This window comes from Lingula anatina, chromosome 1, assembly GCF_051362555.1.
Source record: "Lingula anatina isolate TDL-2025a chromosome 1, LinAna3.0, whole genome shotgun sequence".
Classification (NCBI taxonomy): domain Eukaryota; kingdom Metazoa; phylum Brachiopoda; class Lingulata; order Lingulida; family Lingulidae; genus Lingula; species Lingula anatina.
Window position 1 is genome coordinate 41,282,590 of NC_141767.1, and position 19,551 is coordinate 41,302,140.

General features: G+C 35.8%; 1 protein-coding gene across 13 annotated transcripts in view; it reads left to right on the forward strand.

Annotated features, from left to right (window-relative positions):
• Positions 1-19,551, forward strand: part of LOC106175622 (dystrophin) — a 95,539-nt gene that overhangs the window by 49,940 nt on the left and 26,048 nt on the right. For 12 of the 13 annotated variants that reach the window (XR_015332159.1, XR_015332160.1, XM_087002330.1 and 9 more), the window contains 11 exons: positions 984-1,159; positions 2,774-2,921; positions 4,210-4,359; positions 4,995-5,183; positions 5,576-5,789; positions 6,920-7,083; positions 8,037-8,147; positions 9,933-10,050; positions 11,520-11,734; positions 16,651-16,805; positions 18,698-18,887. Coding sequence is in view for 11 of the 13 variants with exons in the window: in XM_087002330.1 (XP_086858456.1) it covers positions 984-1,159; positions 2,774-2,921; positions 4,210-4,359; positions 4,995-5,183; positions 5,576-5,789; positions 6,920-7,083; positions 8,037-8,147; positions 9,933-10,050; positions 11,520-11,734; positions 16,651-16,805; positions 18,698-18,887 (1,830 nt within the window). In the remaining 2 variants the exon portion in view is untranslated. The remainder of the gene's footprint in view (positions 1-983; positions 1,160-2,773; positions 2,922-4,209; positions 4,360-4,994; positions 5,184-5,575; positions 5,790-6,919; positions 7,084-8,036; positions 8,148-9,932; positions 10,051-11,519; positions 11,735-16,650; positions 16,806-18,697; positions 18,888-19,551) is intronic. The other variant, XM_087002337.1, reaches the window with a different exon arrangement.

The window sequence follows — 19,551 nt, forward strand, 5'->3', positions numbered from 1 at the left end:
CTTCACAGTTGTGGTATTTCCTGGATTTTATCAAAAGGAGAATTGCAGGCAAATAACATTGACTTGCTTTTAAGCCGAGGCATGCATGCACTGTTGAAGTATTTGATCTGTCATTGTGCGTGTATTTGAATTTCACCATGAGATATAAGGTAGGTTTCTTTCTGCAGTGTTATATGAGGTGAAGTATTAATTAGGATTAAATGATCAGGATAAAGTCAAGTATTAACCCTACTATTAGGTTACCCAGCAGCTAGGCAGCTTCACATTATGCAAGATTTTACCTTGTCTTACATGCACAAAAAAGGTGACAGACTTTAAGCTCTGCAATTTCTTCATTACTGGAAAAGGCTACGGTTGTTGTAGTGTTTACTTAGGCTGAGTCATGATCTGTATTTTTTATTTAAACAGTTATCTATTTCAGTGAAATATGAGCATGTGTGGTGTAGATGCAGGTCATATAAATACATGTAGGCTGTCATATGGTGAGCCACCTCCGCTGCCTTATTCTCCAGCTTTTGAGAAAAAAGAACATTGTATCATTTGATATGCATCGTTGTGACAGTGTTCGCCTCAACTTGTCAATGTGTTAATTTAATCTTGCCCTACTGATGTAGAAACTGAACTGGTGTATTTAGGCTCACAATGTAAAATGAAACCAGGATGCAGGCTGTAAAAAGAGCTTGGGCAAGTTTCATGGTAGGTGAACCAGGAGAAAAAATGGTAATGTCAGTTTCCAAACTTGTGTGCAATGTATGCCATGGCTGGTACCTGTGGATAAGTATGCAACTGAACCTCCCGTGGTTCTATACCAGATTAACAGGTATTACTGGTATATGACACTCATTGGTTAACAAGTCACTGACCATACAGATTCGAATTAGGTGGAGATATTGAATTATTACAACTTAGGCTAGGTACCATGTTTATGTAAACATATGCACTGCTGTCCACTGTGACGGGAACATCCTCTTATGTTTTTGTAGGAGTTAGAAGAGCAGGTGAAGCTTCACCAGGCCACCATCCACAACCTGCACACGTCAAGCCAGGAGATCGTCCAGCAGTCCTCCTCTCCTGAAGCTGGCCTTCTGGCGGAAAAACTGGAACAGCTCAATAGGCGTTGGCAGGCTGTCTTCACTGATATCTCAGATAGGAAAGACAGGCAAGTATTGTCTTACACACTGTGGCTACTGTTAATGTATTTTTTTCTTACAGATTTCAAAACAGTTTATTGCAGCAGCACACATTATTATTTAGGGCCAGTGTGATTTTTCTCCTTGTGCTCATTCACATTATCCCGTAAACTGACATAAGCTTACTATACATTAGTAACAGTGCATGGACAAGGGGGTATTAATAATTTTCATTAATCTCTTTTCTTTCATTTTACATATTGAATAGTAATAAATATAATGATATTTTATACATATTTTAATTTCTTAAACAATCTTCCAATTATAATTTAGCAATTTTTAGTTGGTTTTATCTACTGAAATGTTTTTCAAAATTCCAATATATCAGTATTGTGTAAAAGTATGAAAACCTTTAAGAAACCCTTATCACATTTACCAAAATCTAACACAGTAAACCAAAGAGAATAAAAACACAAACTGTGTTGCAATATGCATGTCATGTTGACACAAATATACATATATACTCCCACATTTATGATTTACACTGTGATGTGAAAATGGAATGATTTCTGCTTTCAATGCAGCATTGTTTCCCTTTCTGAAACTATACAGCGTAGAATTACATCATTAGCATATAACCAAAAGAGCAGCACAGACTACAACTTCAATGTCAAGTTGATGACCAAATAAAGCCAAAAATCTTTATTTGCCCTTGACAAGAAATCCAAACATGTTCACTCAAGTGTAAAGAAATAGGTCAACTATCTGTGTAGCACTGAAGGGGTAGCTGACAAAAGGAAGGTACCAAGGATTCGGCAAATTTTGACATGTGTCTAATCACTTTTATATCACTCCTAAAAAGTTGCAGAGAAGGTGACAAAATATTTAATCAGATTCATCAGTTCACTTACACTGTCTTCATAGAACCTTAACTTACTCATCTCTCCCCACCCCCCTAAATTGTTGCAAACCATATAACTTGACCTGACAATTTTAGCAGTTGAAAAAAGCAGCCACACACAAAAGCAATATATTTTCACTTTCACCTTTATTTTATATTGCTATTTGATCCTCAAAGGGTGTTTTTCTTCTACTTTTACACAACTGTGGAGCATAAAATAATCTGGGTACATCAAAATAATCTCAACATTTTATAAGCTGTCATTGAAAATATAAGGAAACTGACTGTCCAAATGACAGCTGGACAGCTCCCTGGGAAGGCCTTACCCATATTATTAATAGAGATAGTTACTTGCATTTATAATTTGCCATGTGTATGTGTAACTATGACTTTGTTGGATGCTATTGCAAAAATACCATTATTTGCACATCTAGAAACTATTTCAGCTAAACACATTACCTATTTTATTGTCTGTTGTAAATCATTTTTAGTAAAGAAGTTTTTACAGTCTTAAATAATTAAAAACTTTGACTTTGTTGTTTATATAATGTAATGTAATTTCACTTAAAATTGATTACATTAATTTTTTTCCACATTTCTTTATGAATTGCAAAATTGATACCTGTAGATTTGTTATGTATTATACAGAATTGAAATAGCTCAGGTATTGGTACTCTGGATTAAGCTATTAGTATTTGGTTTAGTTAAATGCTTTTCTAAATTCCATTATTTAAACTTGTAGGTTTGAGGCTGAGGCAATGGAGACCAGTGTTTTTAGTGAGGAGATGGACGAGTTGTTCTTCTGGTTGGATGAAACGGAGACCATCTTGAACACCACTGTCAGGATAGCAGACGAACAATATTTGGAAGATTTATTAGAAAAAGTCAAGGTAATATCTACTAACAGCATTGAATATAATACAAAATGGCATTGTAGGGTTGGTATTAATGATAAAGATCAGGATAGGTTAACTTGATTGTGTCAAAGAAGGATGAGGTTAAACAAGGATTAAACCTCAGATTAACTCTAAAAGCTTGTTTATATCGACAGTTTTACCAAAAGCTCTTCTGTAATCCAGCTAAAACTTGACTTCACTGAGATGTAAATCCAGGTTTAAAAACATAGATAATTTGACACAATTAGATTTTAAATTAAACCAGAGTTTTGAGTAGAATTGAAGTAAAACCAAGGGTACATGCGTAAATAAGGGATGAAACTTCAGTTAGAAGATACAAAAACCCATAGACATGAAATCATCCCCAAGGTGGATTAACATGCTAAGGCATTTAGTGCAATTCGTAGTGATTCAGGGAGGTTAAAAGTTGGTAATCTGTTATAATAGAGGGATGAGAGATTGTGATATCTGGACAATCTTGACAATTTATTTTTCCTTCTGACATTGCTAGAAATGACTTGTTTTTAAATTGGTTTTGAAGGAGCAGTTGCAGTGGGAAGATTCCCCTAAATTGATTTGATAAATTGAGCATGTTTGTTTGTTTTGTTGGAAATATAAATCTTTAAATGCATTTGCTATGAGAAGTTACATTAGTATGGCACTTAAAGTGAACTATTATCACATAAACAAAATTATTACTGTGTAGTGGTATGGTATATGTATTCTCCAAACAGCTGCAAGGCAGTAATACTGTAGGGTCTTGTATATCTCCGCTCTAATGACTGTTAATGCTAGAGTAAACCCTGAGGACACAGTAAAATTGGTGAAAGTTCTCACGCAATTTTGATCCTGCTCCCAGGTATGAGACCTGTGTATTACTCACGTATATCCAGGAGATACAGTCAACTTCTCTATATAGTCCATGGTAACAGATTTTCAGAGACTATCTACACTGAAAAATAGGGAGTAAAATAGACGTGGGGTTTTGTTTAGAATACTAAGCAGCAAGATGTACAACCTTTTCAGGACGCTGCCACCATTTGAGTGTCTTGCTGTGAATAATAAGGGACCTCTGTGCTAGGTCTGTCGACCTCGGTGTGTGTTTGAGAAGACAGAACCATAGGCTTTTGTTATGCAGCAAAAAATTGAACTCTGAAGTGCAAGGTGACTGTGATTCATGCTTTTTAAATTAATGGATACTCCTTGCGGATGCTTGAAAAAATTGATTGACAATAGTGCCAGACATTGGTGGTAATTTGTTTCCATATTTGACTTTTTTCAGGATCGTGAGGAAGATATTCCCTCTCGGCAGCAGAGTTTGAAGACGTTGAACTCCACAGCAGACGATCTGGTTGCTGCTCCCACCACCTCCCAGGAAGATGCTGCCAATATCAGGAAGGACATTGCTATGCTCACTGCCAGATGGGACAAGGTGAGCAGTTAGATGCACCCATAATAAAGAGAACCGAATTCACCACATGGCATTTATTAGTCTTTGGACTTAAAATTCAATTTTATTTTATTGAGGGAAAGCAAAAATCCTTAAAGCGCGAAATTAGTAAATGTACCTTTAGTTATAGTGCTGAAGCTTCAGGACATTAAAGGGGGCTTTAGAATACAATATGGATATTTACTTCCATGCGCCAACTAGTTTGACATGGCTGATATCTTTATGAAGACAAATTACAGGTTGTCATCAAGTCAAAGTCATTTATCTGCTTGTTTTGGTTGATGACATTTTAATGTCCTACTTTAAAAAAGAGACTTCTTTTGTATGGGATTTTTTTATGATAATTTTGTGTATATGACCTTCCTACAGGTGGTGGCTGGCCCAGCATAACCTCTCCCAACAGCTGTCACCATGTAAAAGGTTTATAACTATACATGTACTAGGCCTTACTGTCACAGAGTCTGCCAAAACATGGAATAAACATAATCTAACCAGCCAATCTACATTGTCTATCTAGGCATTTTTTTTACTGTTATCTTTCTTGAATGGAAAGTGAAAGGTATTTTTTCAACAAATTGACCATGTCAGTCGTCACTCCATCTTGTTATCTGCTGCAGGTGACCAGTGATATCCCAGGGAAGAGAAAAGCATTGGAGGAACGTCTGCAGCATCTCAAGTCTTTCCAGGAGGAAGTGGAGGACCTGCAGACTTGGGTTTCTGAGACTAAGGCTCTGCTGGATCAGCAGCTCCACCCCACTAGTACCACGTCACCGGGAGAGAGAGACTCTGTTATTGTTGACCCACAGGTAAGACAAGGTAGCCAGGCTGTGGCAGTTGATGGTGATGGATGAAAAAGAAGGTTAAATTGTGACTGTTTGAGAGATTCAAATTGTGGTGGACTTTAGAAGGAAGTAACTATGGAACTCTATGAAAGAGAAATTGCCTCAGTTGGTTGGTTAGCATGGAAAAGAGAAATAGGATCCATTTGGTTAGCGTGGTCTATATCATTGGACTTATATATAAAAACATTATCAAGTAACACTGATCTTTACACACTGTTACATTGAAAATGATTTTCATATGTAACTACCAGGTGTTAGTTCCTGCAAAATAATGTGTTAATCACCTAATGAATCTGTGTTAATTTTATTCATTTACTCATGCAATTTGTATAGACTTGCTACTTATGTGCTTTCAGACAATGCAAAGTGCGCTGAATTCCAGGCAGAAAAACATTGATGATGTAAATGACACATTTAATGGATTACTTGAGGAGTGCAGTAAGATGGACTTGACTGTACCAGCACATATTCAGAAGAAAGTTATGACACTCAATACTGATTGGGAGAAAGTAAAAGAAATGGCAACCAATCTCCGCCCTTCCTCCAGCACTGAAGTGGTATACCAAATAGGTAAGAAATCTTTCCGGCTATTTCTTCTTGGCTTTTATTGAAAAGCCGATAGAATTTTTAAAATAATTTCCATAAAAAAAGGTATTATATCTTACATTTAGAGAAATTTAGAGCAGTGTCACATGACATTTGATTTATTAGTCTCACTGACTCATAAATAGTCTCAGTTAGGTTTTTGTCCATTTTAAAGCAAGACATGCACTGTAATGAATTTTATTTTGTTACTTTCTACTTTTTGCCTCTCTGCAAGAGTAATCGTGTGCAAAAGGGTGGAGCCATTGTATTCAAAGTGAATCATTATTATATTAACATGACTGGTAATCTTCTTGTCATTGTTTGACAAATGTTTTTAGGTTACAGTCTGCTGTCTGTGAAAATAGTAACTTGCTATTTAGTGGCATTTCATTAAAAATGTATTGATTCAGTGATTTAAAAAAATGGAAAGATTTTGTTGAACATTTATTTTTTGTTTTTCCTAAGGATGTACATAAATTGATAATAGTTCTTGGTTACATTTTGTGAATCAATACAAAAATATATTTAAAAAAACGGAAGTCAGTAAAAGACAAAAATATAATGAATATATGAAAAATATTACATCCTTTTTTCTATCATTGTCTCGAATTTATAAAACATGTCTGCTTTGTGCCACTGAGCCTGCTGGAAATACATTGTAAACCTGCTGCTTATGGTGTCTTCAGCACAAGATAGCTTCATTTTGTGAAAATGGACAGAATTTGAATTATGGATTTGAAGAACAATCAACTCACAGAAGTTGATCAAGACATTATGATAGCTCTCCATTTATTTGTGAGGCGATTGCTATTTAATCAAGTTAGGCCATAAAGATACAGCCTGATTAGATGAAGTGATGTGCCATTGTGTTCCTGTCTATGTTCAGCATCACTGGGACAGTGTACTGATAGAACTTAGTTATATTTTAACTCCCCATGTTCAACTGTGGATCAATACTGAGCTGAATCTTCACTTATTTAATATCGGAATCTGCATTAAAGCACCATAAACTGGCAGATATTTTTCTTTCATTCTGATGCTCGCCAACCACACTGAGCAAGTGGAGGAAGCTCATAAGATATCTTGTCTTCATTTTCTGTTGGTGAATATTCCAGAGAAAGCAGAGATGAAGAGCAGCGATGACGAGATGTGGCCCGAGTTCGACAAGTCTGTGGTAGAGCTAAGGGATTGGTTGACTTTACTGGAGCAAATGCTCAAGTCTCAGATTGTCACTGTTGGGGATATTGAAGAAATAGAAGAGATGATTTCAAAACAGAAGGTAAGGTTATCATCATACTCTTAGTCTCATTATTGTCAGAGTCCAGTGTTTTTTGTGGCATCCTTTTTTACTTTATTAAAAGATTTTGATGTCATTCCTGAATATTAATAAATTGCATTTGTCTGTTTCTGTTAACTTGTGCCAATGTGTTAAGTGTATGTTTGTCAGTAGCATTATTGTAATGATAACTAGAATTATTTGTTGGAAGTAGCGTTTCATGTGCTCAGTTTTTGTTATGTAAAAGAAACTGTTTGTTATCGCCACTTTTATATTGCTTTTTATAATCCACTGGCACTAATAATATACACAGCTATGCTGTTTATGATTCTGAGTTTACCACTAAAGGCAGGAACCGAGTTTCAGGAAAAACATTCAGAAAAATATTAATCTGAATATCCCATATTGATCTCAACAAAATATTCCCTTGCCTGCCTTTATTAGTCATAACAAGTATACCACTTGCTTTTATTAAAACATCATCACAGTTACATATAGCATGTTACAGCAGCTCACTTCTTTAAAACTTGGACATAAGTTGATATTTTTTGGACGTCTGCATGGATTGCCAACTAACTCATTGTGTCTTCCATGATGAAAACAGCCTGTGCCAAGGGAAAAGCATTTTTCTGTTCAACTTAAATGAAGAGAGTAAATCAGTTTAGAAGTTTACACAGCTAACTGAAAACAGATATATTAGCATCCCAAAGGACAGTTATGCAGCGAATTGCTGCATTGTTGATCAATTGATTTTATTATGTCATTAATCACAATAAAATGAATCGGTATGGATTTTCCATTTACTGCAGGCATGTGAACACTGCCAGTCACACGTGTTACAGTAATTTTCTAGTCATAGTTTTCTAGTTGTATTTGTATGCTATTACCCTTGTATTTTTTTTCTCAGGTAGTTTAGGTAGCTAAAGTAGTATTTAAATTTTAATTTTTTTCAACAGAGAGCATTTGAATGTGTGAGCTCACGACCTCTTACTTCCCTTAGCTGTGATGATGTAGACACCATACGCTCTATGGTTAGAGACATACGCCAGCATATTCTTGTACTGAAGGTGTGTTTCTGCTTGCCTTTCAACTCCGCAATTGTTACATCTAACATGCTATCACATCTAACACTTTGTCAAAACCCAACAAACTACTATGAACAGGCTGCCCAACACCCTGCCACATCTGTCACATTGTCACATCATAACACACTGTCACACCTAGCACAATGTGGTCATACATCACTTATTCTATAAAATCTTTCACACCATACTATTTTTCTATTTTAATTTAAGAGCTTAGTAAGCATGCTTATGTTTGTTTCACTATTTTACTCTCTCTAAACTTTTTCACTGCTTATGTCACTTTACTTTTAGCTTATTTTTGTTTGCATATTTTGTTATCAACTGTGATTGTTCAATATGTATAAGTAAATGTTTGAAAACTATTTAATTGCCTTTGCATGAACTAGCATCTGTAAATAAGAAGAAAGACTCCCTTGCATGTGTGGGAGATTGATTTGTAAGGGTCATAGTTTTGCTAGCAATAGTATTTGCTAGTAATGTATTATCATAGGACTAACGAAATGTGTGTAATACCTTGCTAATATGGGAGTCTCTGAATGAAGAGCAGTTGTGGTCCTGTTTCAGTCGATTTGCTTATGAACCTTGACCACTGATACACTACTAGCTTCAAAGCAAGATCTGAGTGACGAACTTATCTTTGTTTTTTGCTAGCTGTCTTCCCTTCATTAACATAATATATCCTGATCCTCTTTCACACATGTTATAGGATATTTAACCAACCCTTTATACCTGGTTTTGGAGGTATAAGGTACTTCTGCATGCTCTGCCCTGAAAAAATGTGGTTTGATTTCTCAATAACCAATAAAATGTGTGTTGCCTTCAAAAATTTGAAATTTTGGTGGGAAAAAACGAGCACAAGCTTCATTATCTTCGGATGGAATATGGAAGACAAACAAAACATAGTTGCCAATAAAAATCCTATCGATAAAACTAATACTAAGGGGAAATATTCCCTGTAGGAAAGGAGCACAGTCCAAATAAGGAGAAATGGCAAGATTATCAGTTTTGGATCAAATCAGGAAGGATTGATTTGACATGAAATACTGATGTCTGGTTATTAGATTACCCTGCGGTTTTATATACAGACACTGTAGATGTCTGTGTATATTTTGTTCATCCGAGTCTGTCTGTGTTGTGACCTTCACTATTTTAGTTTTTTTTTTCATAGAAATGTCAACATTTTGTCCTAATCTGTAGAGTATAATGTATTAAATGTGCATTTTAGGACAAATTTAAGTTAGCAATTATATAGATACTTCAGATTAACCAGGGTAAACCCTGTTTAGAATGCATGCATTTGTTCCATTGTTTTGGTTTGGCATTCTCTGGTGTTTAGACAAAGATAAAGTTTTTTTTTTGTTTGTTTGGAAAAAGATAAGTTTTTTTTTTAACTCTCCTTTTTCCATCACTTGATGTGTTACAAAGATTCTATTGGTCTGTTTCTGTCATTACAAAGATTCTATTGGTCTGTTTCTGTCATATATCCATTTTTGCCTCCCCATTTATATGTCTGTATATGTACCAATCTTGCTTCGTACTTTTTATATTAATGTTTGTTCTAATCTTGTTTGTTATAACATGGCTTGGTTCCCTAGAAACTTGAATATGTGGCATATGAGTTTTGAATGGACCTAATTTCCTTTTAACCAATGACCATCTTTATTTAAACTCTTCTATCATACCAGCATTTTGTTACTAATCATTGTAATTCAGTTGAATAGGTGAATAGTGAGGTTCCTGCATTATGTTGAATGCTGATTATTTCAGACGATTCTCAGTGATTTGGAAGGCAAGCAGCCTCACCTGCAGGACCTGATCACAGCAGGGGAGAACTTGAAGAGTCAAACTGAGGAGGAAAACGATAAGCAGGTGCTACAGGAAAAAGGTGAGATGCTACACAGGTAGAGATAACAGTGTGCTAGGTGAGAGAAATGATTGTGTCAGGTTGTGATAATGACTTCTCCAGTGTCTCATTATTGTTGTAGGTTTATGAATCAGCAGTGCTAGTCAACTTGGCTTTATGTATTTCACAGACACAAATTGCAGGGTTTTGTTTCATCTTCATTCATTAAGGTGTGTTAGGTGTGAAAACAGCTCATGTCAGATTGCGCTCTTGTTATTTAGCCTTCACACGTGACTTACAGCATGCTTTGGAATGACATCACTTATCTGCCCACTCTTCTCAATTTATTTCAAATCATTGATTTTAACGTACCTCCATCAGTTGTATTCCCACAGGACGGGGCTTAGGATGAAAGAACTAGGGTTAATATGCTGTCATTGTATACACAGCCCCTGCAATAGCAGATTATGAAAGTGATCATTGGACAGATAAAATTTCTATAACTGGGAATTACAAAGGTTGTAGTGTGAGGGGAAATTAAGGTTGGTGTTCCTTTGAGATATTTCCAAATGATCAATACTTAGGGAACAGTCTCAAAGTAAAACAAGTGAAGGGCTCTATTCTCCTGAAGTATTTGCCTTGTGGTGTTAGTTTCAGCTGGCTATGTTTACAACTCCTTATATACAAAGATGGCTCATCATCAGGTCCATGTGTGAAATTACTTCTACATTGATTCTGTGTCAGAGCGTTTTATCTTGATCCATCTCAGAAGCTAGGAAGGAAAATAGTTTTTCTGGGTTTCTGTTTGATTGATATCTTGTAGTCAATACTGTCAGAATAGGGGCCTCATTGAATTAATTCTACATCAGGGTGAACCCTGCCTCACTGCTATAGATAGTTATTTATGGGACATAAGTATGTTGCAATCTTCCTAGCACTTCAGCGTAAGCCAGGATCAATGTCAGAGCATATTTAGGCAGCAGCCAGGTTGTTGTTCATTGGTGGACCAGCTCATTCTCTACAATGATAATTCTAGTAATGAGATAATGGCTAACATCATTCTGTACCTCTGTTGAGTTGTCATATTGCATAACCTGCAGACTGTGCGGAGTGGGACTGTGCCTGAGTTCAGAAATTTTGCCAAGACAGTAACATCAGGGGAAAGGCTGTGTTTTTTTATCATGGCTGAATATTTGGAAAAGGTTTCCAATTTTTGGCAAGGTTTTAAAAATTTGTTCTCAGACAACAATGATGGTTTCTCAGGTAATGTTCTAAGAAAGAAATTGTTTGTATTCTATATTTGATCATTTTAAATCTATTGTGATTTTATTTTTATGTCCTGTTTATTAAATTTATAATTTATAATATTTCTTGATAAAAAAAATTGTAATATGTAGTTATAGAAATTAAGTTAGATATAAAAGCAAAAATGTATCAACTCTTTAATTAGAAATAATAAGATAATTACAGTAAAACTTCATTGTTTAACTCAAAGTTGAATTTGTTTTTAGTTGAACGGCTGAGGGAACATTGGGAAGAAGCCAATGCCAAAGTGACTTTCAGAAAGAACCAGCTTGATGACATGCTATTAGAGTGCAAGCAGTTTGACGAGAAAAGAGCCGAGTTTGACCGCTGGGCAGACAAGGTGGAGGAGGACCTCAAGGCAATCACACCTGAGGACGAACCACCACCAGAAGACCTGGAGAAGCAACTTAATGATCATAAGGTAAGGTTACACTCAAGGTCTGGCTGTTTTGAAAATGTTTACTTTGCAGGTTTTTCAAAGAAGGGTCAACTTGGGTCAGAAACCAGGCAAAAGTATAAAACATTGAGCGTGGCTTATTTTCAGACTTTATTACTGGTTTTTTTTGTTTTTTTTCCCCTGCAATTAAACTGTCCTTGTTCTGTGTCTAATGAATGGCAGTTAAGTAGATAAAAATATATGAAAGAAAGATCTCAAAAGAACGAGGTTACAGTGGGATGACTTGAGCCTTTACAAGACTGAAAGATGTCATAATTTGAATTTTTACATTATTTGCAGACCAGTAAAGTTAATGTCCACTTTAAGATATTTCAAAGCAAATTTGTACCCAACAAACCACTCTGGTAAAATCCCTCAAGCATTAACTACCATTCACACAGTGTGTACTATAATAGTGTATTAGTAATTAGTTTAAGTTTGATTAGCGCCTCTGCATGGTGTCCTTTGAGATCCTGGCGCCACCAGATATCACTTGGCCTACACCCAGAACTTTTGCTTTGGGAAACGTTTGAGAAAATGATTACTGAAGAAAATTTTCAGTTTTGGTGAAGGCTCAGAGGAGAGACCCAGTAAAATGCTTATAAAGACTGTTTCAATTTACCCTGGGTTCCTCCTTTTTTTTTTTCTTGGAAATGCTGTTGAAAGCTTTCATGAGTGAACTTTTTAAGTTTGTGGCATTTTGAGACATGTTCCTTCAAGTTGACAGCAGTTTTTAATTTTCCGAACATAATGCTCTTTTGTATTATAGTCATTTAGAGAACTGAAGTATAAAATGTACCATACGTGACAGAATTATTAGAAGACAGCAGTTTTTAAGATAATGGAGTGTAATATTTGCAAGTTAATGCAAAGCTGAAAGAATGGCGAGTAAGTGACCTTAGATTGGCAAGGCTTACATGTTTGCATATCCCCTTTAAACACATTCTTAGAGCATGTCAATATTTAATCCAACACTGGAATCAATTTTAGTATTGATATTGTTCATGTTCAGATTTATAACTGAGGCAAACGAGGAAGGATTATTGTGTGTTATGAAATGGGATTCCCAAAGGTTATTTTCCAATTCCACAAAATAATCTCTTAGTCATGTTTTCCGTCTGCATTAACTCAACAAGTATTCTATCCGTCCTTTTGTGAAAAATTGTGAAGTAGTTTCCAGGTAGTCTTTGAAAAAAAAGAGTAGGCATTAAAAAATTAATAGTTACTTGTCTTGTTCTTATTTCTCTTTCATAGTAAAATGCACGCCCTCGCATCACCACAGTTATGCCGTCATGGATTCTTAACCCACTAAAATGGCCATTCTTTTTCACAGTACACTGGTTGGGTGTACTTAACAGGAATTCCACCCATCTTCTGATGAAAGGAATTACAATAATACTTTCTGCAAGACTTGCCCGTTGTTTGTTTTTTTCTCCTGTCATCTGTAACATTTATTGATATGTCATCAGTGTCTGTCCCAACAGACAAAGTTGTCTTGGCAATTGAACCCATTTCTGCTAACAATTGGTAATTAGTATTCCTGCATTGTCTGTTGGAGGGGCCTGGAGTAAACTTGTAGCACCAGATAATGGAGATTACCATCCCCTGGTGGCCATCTCCAGACGTCTTAGAATGCCATAAGTTTGCCTTCATATTATAATGGGATTAGTCTTCCTCCCTGCCATTGGCCACTCCAATGTGTGTGTAATAAGTGAAGACACATCACATCTGATACTATGCTGTAATCAGTATTATCGGAGCATTCATTCTCGTTGGATGGGAGAATTGTAGAGCTGGAAAAAATGCAGCGTGCAAGTCCTTCCAGACATAGGTGTAAGGGGTGTAAGGTGGGTAAATTTGTGTATTTTGAAGTAACACTGTATCTTACAGATCAAAATGAACATAATGTTGACAGTATAACTAGATTGATTCTCAGTTCTGTCTGATATCATCTGGCATATTCGTATTAACTGATATTAAACATTCAAAAGTCTTTTTTACCAGATAAAAGTTCAGTTTCATTTTAAATTTGAATTTTTCTCTTATCCTAAAATGTGACTTTCTTAGCTGTTAAGAATCTAGCAAACGAAAATGTAAAAGATGCTAAGTTTTTTTTTACTTGGCCTTAAAATACAATTGATGTACCTTCACATATCTGAGGCACCTTTAGCACCTGGCATTCTGAGTGAGTTAATGGCAAAAAGGACCAGGAGCTGTTTATAAAATAAATAGGTATCTCTCAACCTAAAGAGCAGGATTCTTTTTCAGAACTGCTTCTGTTTGGTTGGTTATCCTGAGGTTAATGTTGTATATAAACCATTTGATCTCATCTTGGTTATTTTCACTTGAGCAAAAAATCTTAATATTGGACACGGGAAGAATGTGATTAAGTTTTTGCTACATTTCACTTAGCAGATATTTGTGGGATTGCAATTTTCAAACTATAGAACTGTGAATTGGAAAGATTTAGTGCAAACATAAAGATGAAAATCAATATCGTAGAGAATGTTCCATTTAGTCGTAGAGTTTCTTGTTAGCTGTGTGTTCTTCAGAAGTGCCACTTGAAGATTTATGCATTGCACTGTCTGCAGTAATTTTGATTTTCAGAATGACAGAAATTACAAGTTCCTGGTAAGTCCATCTATCTTGGAAAGGTTAGGGATGTCAATAAATACCATTACCTGTATATTAATTGCTGTGCAGATGTGGGGTAATGAAAACATTAAATCCCTTTCTGGCAGCAACCTATGCAGTTTTCACCAATGTGCCATGTCAGAAAATGCTCAAGCAAATGCATTGCCATCACAGTTAATGGGAACACATATGAAATAAAAAAATTAAAAGACATTTTGTAACAGTTAGTGTGACATTAACTACATAATATTTAATATTTCAAAGCAAGATATATGATATCCAACTATACTATCATGAGTAAATTGAAATAGGGTCCATGTATGGTGCCATCTGAATAATGTCACATGTAGCAGGTGTTGCTTCTGAATGACTTTATCAGAGGCGTTACCATGTCTTTATCAGAAGGGTAACCATCATCAAACGTGTTCCATTGTCTTAATCAGATGTGTAACCATCATTATTTGTGTTACCATGACCTAATTAGAGTTGTTACCATCATCTAAAATATCACTGTGAACTGTTAAATGATAATGACCATTACTTAATCAGAGGTCCAGTGTTATTGTAATCTCCTCAGAGTTGTTACCTGGAATTCGTCAGAGTTTTTAACCATTGTTTCATCAAGCTATGAGTTTACAAAACATTTACTTCATGCTGCAGAGATGCCTTTTCTTTGATTAAGCCACAGGATGTTATAAAATACTAACCACATGAAACCCATTATCCCAGTTTGGAGCCATTAATGTAGCATTGCATGAAAGGATGATTTTATTTTGTTAGACACATCTAAAACATTTTTAGGTAAAATGCATTATGTTTAGATATACAATATACTTTTGTAGCTTGAGTAATTTTACACTGTTTGTAGAATACCAAATACAGGTTCTTGCAAAAATGTGTAAGTTTACAGTAAGACAATTAGTGTTGCCTTCCCAACCATCTCCTTAATGTTTGCCTGCATTTAAGTGAATAATCTAGAAATAATATCACTCAATTTTCACACATAACAAAAATGCGACATGTGTTGCTCAGTTCGTATGGTAATATTTCATGTTAGATGATCACTAATAGCAAGCAATTGTGGCACTTTCCACCTGCTGCTCTCTCAGAGTTTGATGTGTGTAGTTTTCCTGTCAGGATGGCCACCATCAGGTTGGTTGCCTAACTCACCAGAAGACCATTGTATTATTCAGAGGAAACTGCTATGTATTAGGTAGTTCTCAGGTTAGGTGTCCTCTTTGGGATTGTTTTACTTGGAGGGAGATGGTAATAAGATGATTCTGATGGTAATGATGAACATTTGTCTGTATTTTTGGATTGGGAATTGAATCTGTTGCCAGCTGGGAATTGATTCCTTTGCCCCATGTTTTGGGCTCAATATACAAGTTGATATAGTCAGTTTACTACGTTGGCAACCCCAGAAGTTGAATGAAGGAGAAGGATAGTTTACAAGTTCACATATTCTGAGTGTCAGTGTACATTCACAATGGGATATGGAGAGACATGAAATTCTGGATGTGTGAAGGGCCTTCATCCATCATTTCATGAGAAGATGCATTGTTGCTGCTATTCTGGCAACAGTTTTAATGATTAATGCCCGTTGTACCGGCTGCCTGTTATTCTCTAAGACTTAAACAACCAGCCACATCTTCCAGTGTTGGAATATGATTAGAAGAGCCGTTCAGTGTCACGTTGCAGTTGAGAATTGAGAGGAAATACTTAAAACAGGTGTTGATATCTAACCACAGTGTGTGTAACAAACAGGGGGTTATTCAGGTGGGTTTTCGTTGACAATGAAAAAAAACACACGAAGGCATGCAGCAGTATCACTTATCACCATAAGTGAAGCCAAGTGGAACAATGTTGATGTCAAGATTAAATAGTGGTTTTGAAAAAAAGGAATTTAAATACATTTTGATTTAACATTATGTTAAGCAGACCAAGGAAATGAGTCATGTGAACTGAATGGTTTAAACAAACAGTTGCTGTAAGTCTAGACAGCAAGGTTTCAGTTGAAACTGGAGTCTTTTTTTTTTCCTTGGTAGGGGCAACATGATTTGACATTACATTGAAGTTTGTCCACTGTATATGCAGCTGCAGAGGATGGTTTACTTGGTATTAGACTCATATACGGAGTGTATACATTTGTACAATTTTCCAGAAAACATGTAAGGAAGGTCATTTGTAATAGTTGGGAAGTTTGAATTTTACTATATTGTATCAGATTATAAGCTTCAGGATAACATATTGGTATCTTTTTATTTTAGGCAGTAGAATGTGAAGTGGACCAGTGGAAAAAGAGTGTGACAACTTTGAACTCCATGGCAAACAAACTCGTGGAGGACTACAGCAAAGACAACACAAATAAGATAAAAATGAATATTGACAGAATCAATGCAAGGTGGCAGCACTTACTGTCAAGGTGAGTGTGAACTGCTAACTAGTCTTCTGTGACCCTTAATCTACATATCTTTTAAGGTGATATCTGTTGAGTTTAACATATAAAAACAAGTTAGATGCTTTCATGTATTAGTGTGGTCACCTTAAAGGATATGTCACTGGGACATTCAAATTAATTTCAAAGCAAGAAAAAATGTCCGCAAGCAGTTGTCAAACCACCACTAGGTGGCAGGAGGGTGACAGATGCCTTCTTCTGATTTGGATTTTATTGTAGACATTCTTCCCAAAAGGCAGATAACAAGATAGCGTGAGTTGTCTGATTTCCCATGTTTTGGTGATGATAACATTATTATGAAATAATAGCATCTGAAAAAAATTGGATGTTATGGCTGAAGGATACATGTTCTGAAAATAGTTGAAAGAACAATCTGTACAATTGCATTGACTGTACTGACTAGCAGCAATCAACTTCTAAACACTTGACTCATTGCCTTTTGGCCAAAGTTATATGATACACATCTAGTTTTTTCATTTTAATATTATTTTAATATTATCGCACTGCACTCATTTACTTTTTGATTGGGTTTTTTTGTTTATAACTGCAATATTGTTTTGAAACACCTCTTTTTTTGAAAAAATAATTAAGGGGTATTAAGACCATTGAAATCAGGCATAGATGAATAAAGTGAGATTTTAGTTCCTTCTTTGTCTACAAATCCAAAGGGTAATATGAGGTATAAAAGTATTGCAGCTGGTGGCATAAACCATTCTGTATTTATGACATCTGGGGAAAGAACAGGTAATGAGCCTGTAAGTTATTACCTGCAGGAACTTCGTCTTGTAAAACAGCACAAATTTACCTTCGAAAAAGCTGGTCAGAAATATTAATGGAAATAATATGTGGGTGGTCTGAGATCTAATGGGTTTTTTTCAGTTCAAGCAGCACAGAGCTAAAAACAGCTGTATATGTAATGCTGGGTCAATAAAGCATGAAAAGCAGAGAGGGAATTAGCTTGTTGAAAAAAAATCATGGAAATTATCAAATTAAAAGGTCTGGCTTTTTTCATTTATAAAAAGAGATGAATTACTGGCATTGGTACAGTAGGGCTTGTGTATAATGTGATCTTGTATCTCAACTACAGCACTCAATGAAATGGGCCTACACATTCTTTTTCCTTTTTCAATATTAAATAAATTGTTCTCTGTGGAACAAAGAAATGACTTGGGGTTAACTAAGGGGCTAAATGATTATTTAATAAAGATAATAGTCCCCTGTTGGTTAGCTGTCCTTTATTCATAAAAATCAAGTTTCATTTGTTCCAAGTGGCAATCTTCCGTATTCCCCAATCCCTGACTGCTTTGATGGCCTGTGATCTCCACTTGTAGTTGCTCCAAGGCAGGCTCATTAACCTGGTCTGATATTGATTTCTTTAAAGTACAGGTCCATTAGATTCCAATACTAGACAAATTAGCTGAGTGCTTTGTCAGCTCTTACTGTTGCATGGCTATCACCTCTGTATTGGAGTGTGCTGTTCAGAGCCAAGCATCATCTTGCAAGGCTTGTCTTCCCTTTACAGATAATTTATTTCCTTCCCCCACCTTTCTATTTGAATAATGAAAAGACATTTGATTATTGCAGCTACTTAATCACTTAATTGAATAGTGTCATCCTTTTATACCATGCTACCTTAACCCTGTAAGAGCTCATAAAATCTTTGTAACAAAATTTTCAGACAGGCTTATTTAAGTTGTACCTTGATAAGGTAAATTGAGCATAGTGATTACATAACATCTTTGCCCCCATGGGATCATGGGCCTCAATATAAGATCATTACCTATATTAAATTGTTCCACCTCTCTGAACCCAAACTTTATACATTATCAGAACATACAGATGTCGTGCTGTCTTTCTAGGCTGGAAACTCGAGGCAGGTCTCTCCAGGCGGTTCAGGCTACACAGCAACACTTCGATACAGCACTAGACCAGTATTTTATCTTCTTGGCACAGTCGGAATCGCGCCTGGCTGGACTTGATGAGCTTACTGCTGCAGACGGGGCACTGGAAGATGTGGACGAGGTGCGGGTGTGGGCAGAGAGATACCAGGTATGCCTTAACTGTTTTGACTTTCCCCTATATGTGTTCATAAGCAAACCTAAAAACTTGGTAAGCCTTTATTTTATATGTATGTGCTATGGTCATCACTTATTCATGATTATATATGTTTGCGCAGTTTTTCATACTGTTATGTATTGTGTGTGTGTGTGATATGTTATTGGATCTACTTACAAACTTTTTCAGGTTTGCTAACTTCATTGTATGCTCCACATTTTCATTATCAATTTCCATTGCTTTCAGATCTGCACATTTTAAAAATTGCAGTGTGGACAATCCTCAATGTTTTTCCTGTTTCTTCATAAATTTAGTAGCTTTTAATTCTAAATTCCCTGAAATTTGCTGATACATTTATCTAATTAAGATATTTTTCATTTTCTGATTGTCCACTTTGAGGCCTTCATTTCCCCAGAGTATAGAAAATTGATATTGATTATTGTCTGATAAGGCAATGAGCAGGCAAAAGAGAGAGATTTTTAGAGAGATCTGCTAACTTTTGTTGTTAAGACACTACTAGTTATCAATCTTCAAAGGGTTCTTGAGTAGTAGGTTTTCCCCCATGATGGTCAATGTTATTTTGGTCATAGGTTTAGTGACTGGTTTGTTTTAGGCTTGGGTGTATACACAGCGTTCTTTAAGCAAGTCTCTTTTTGCT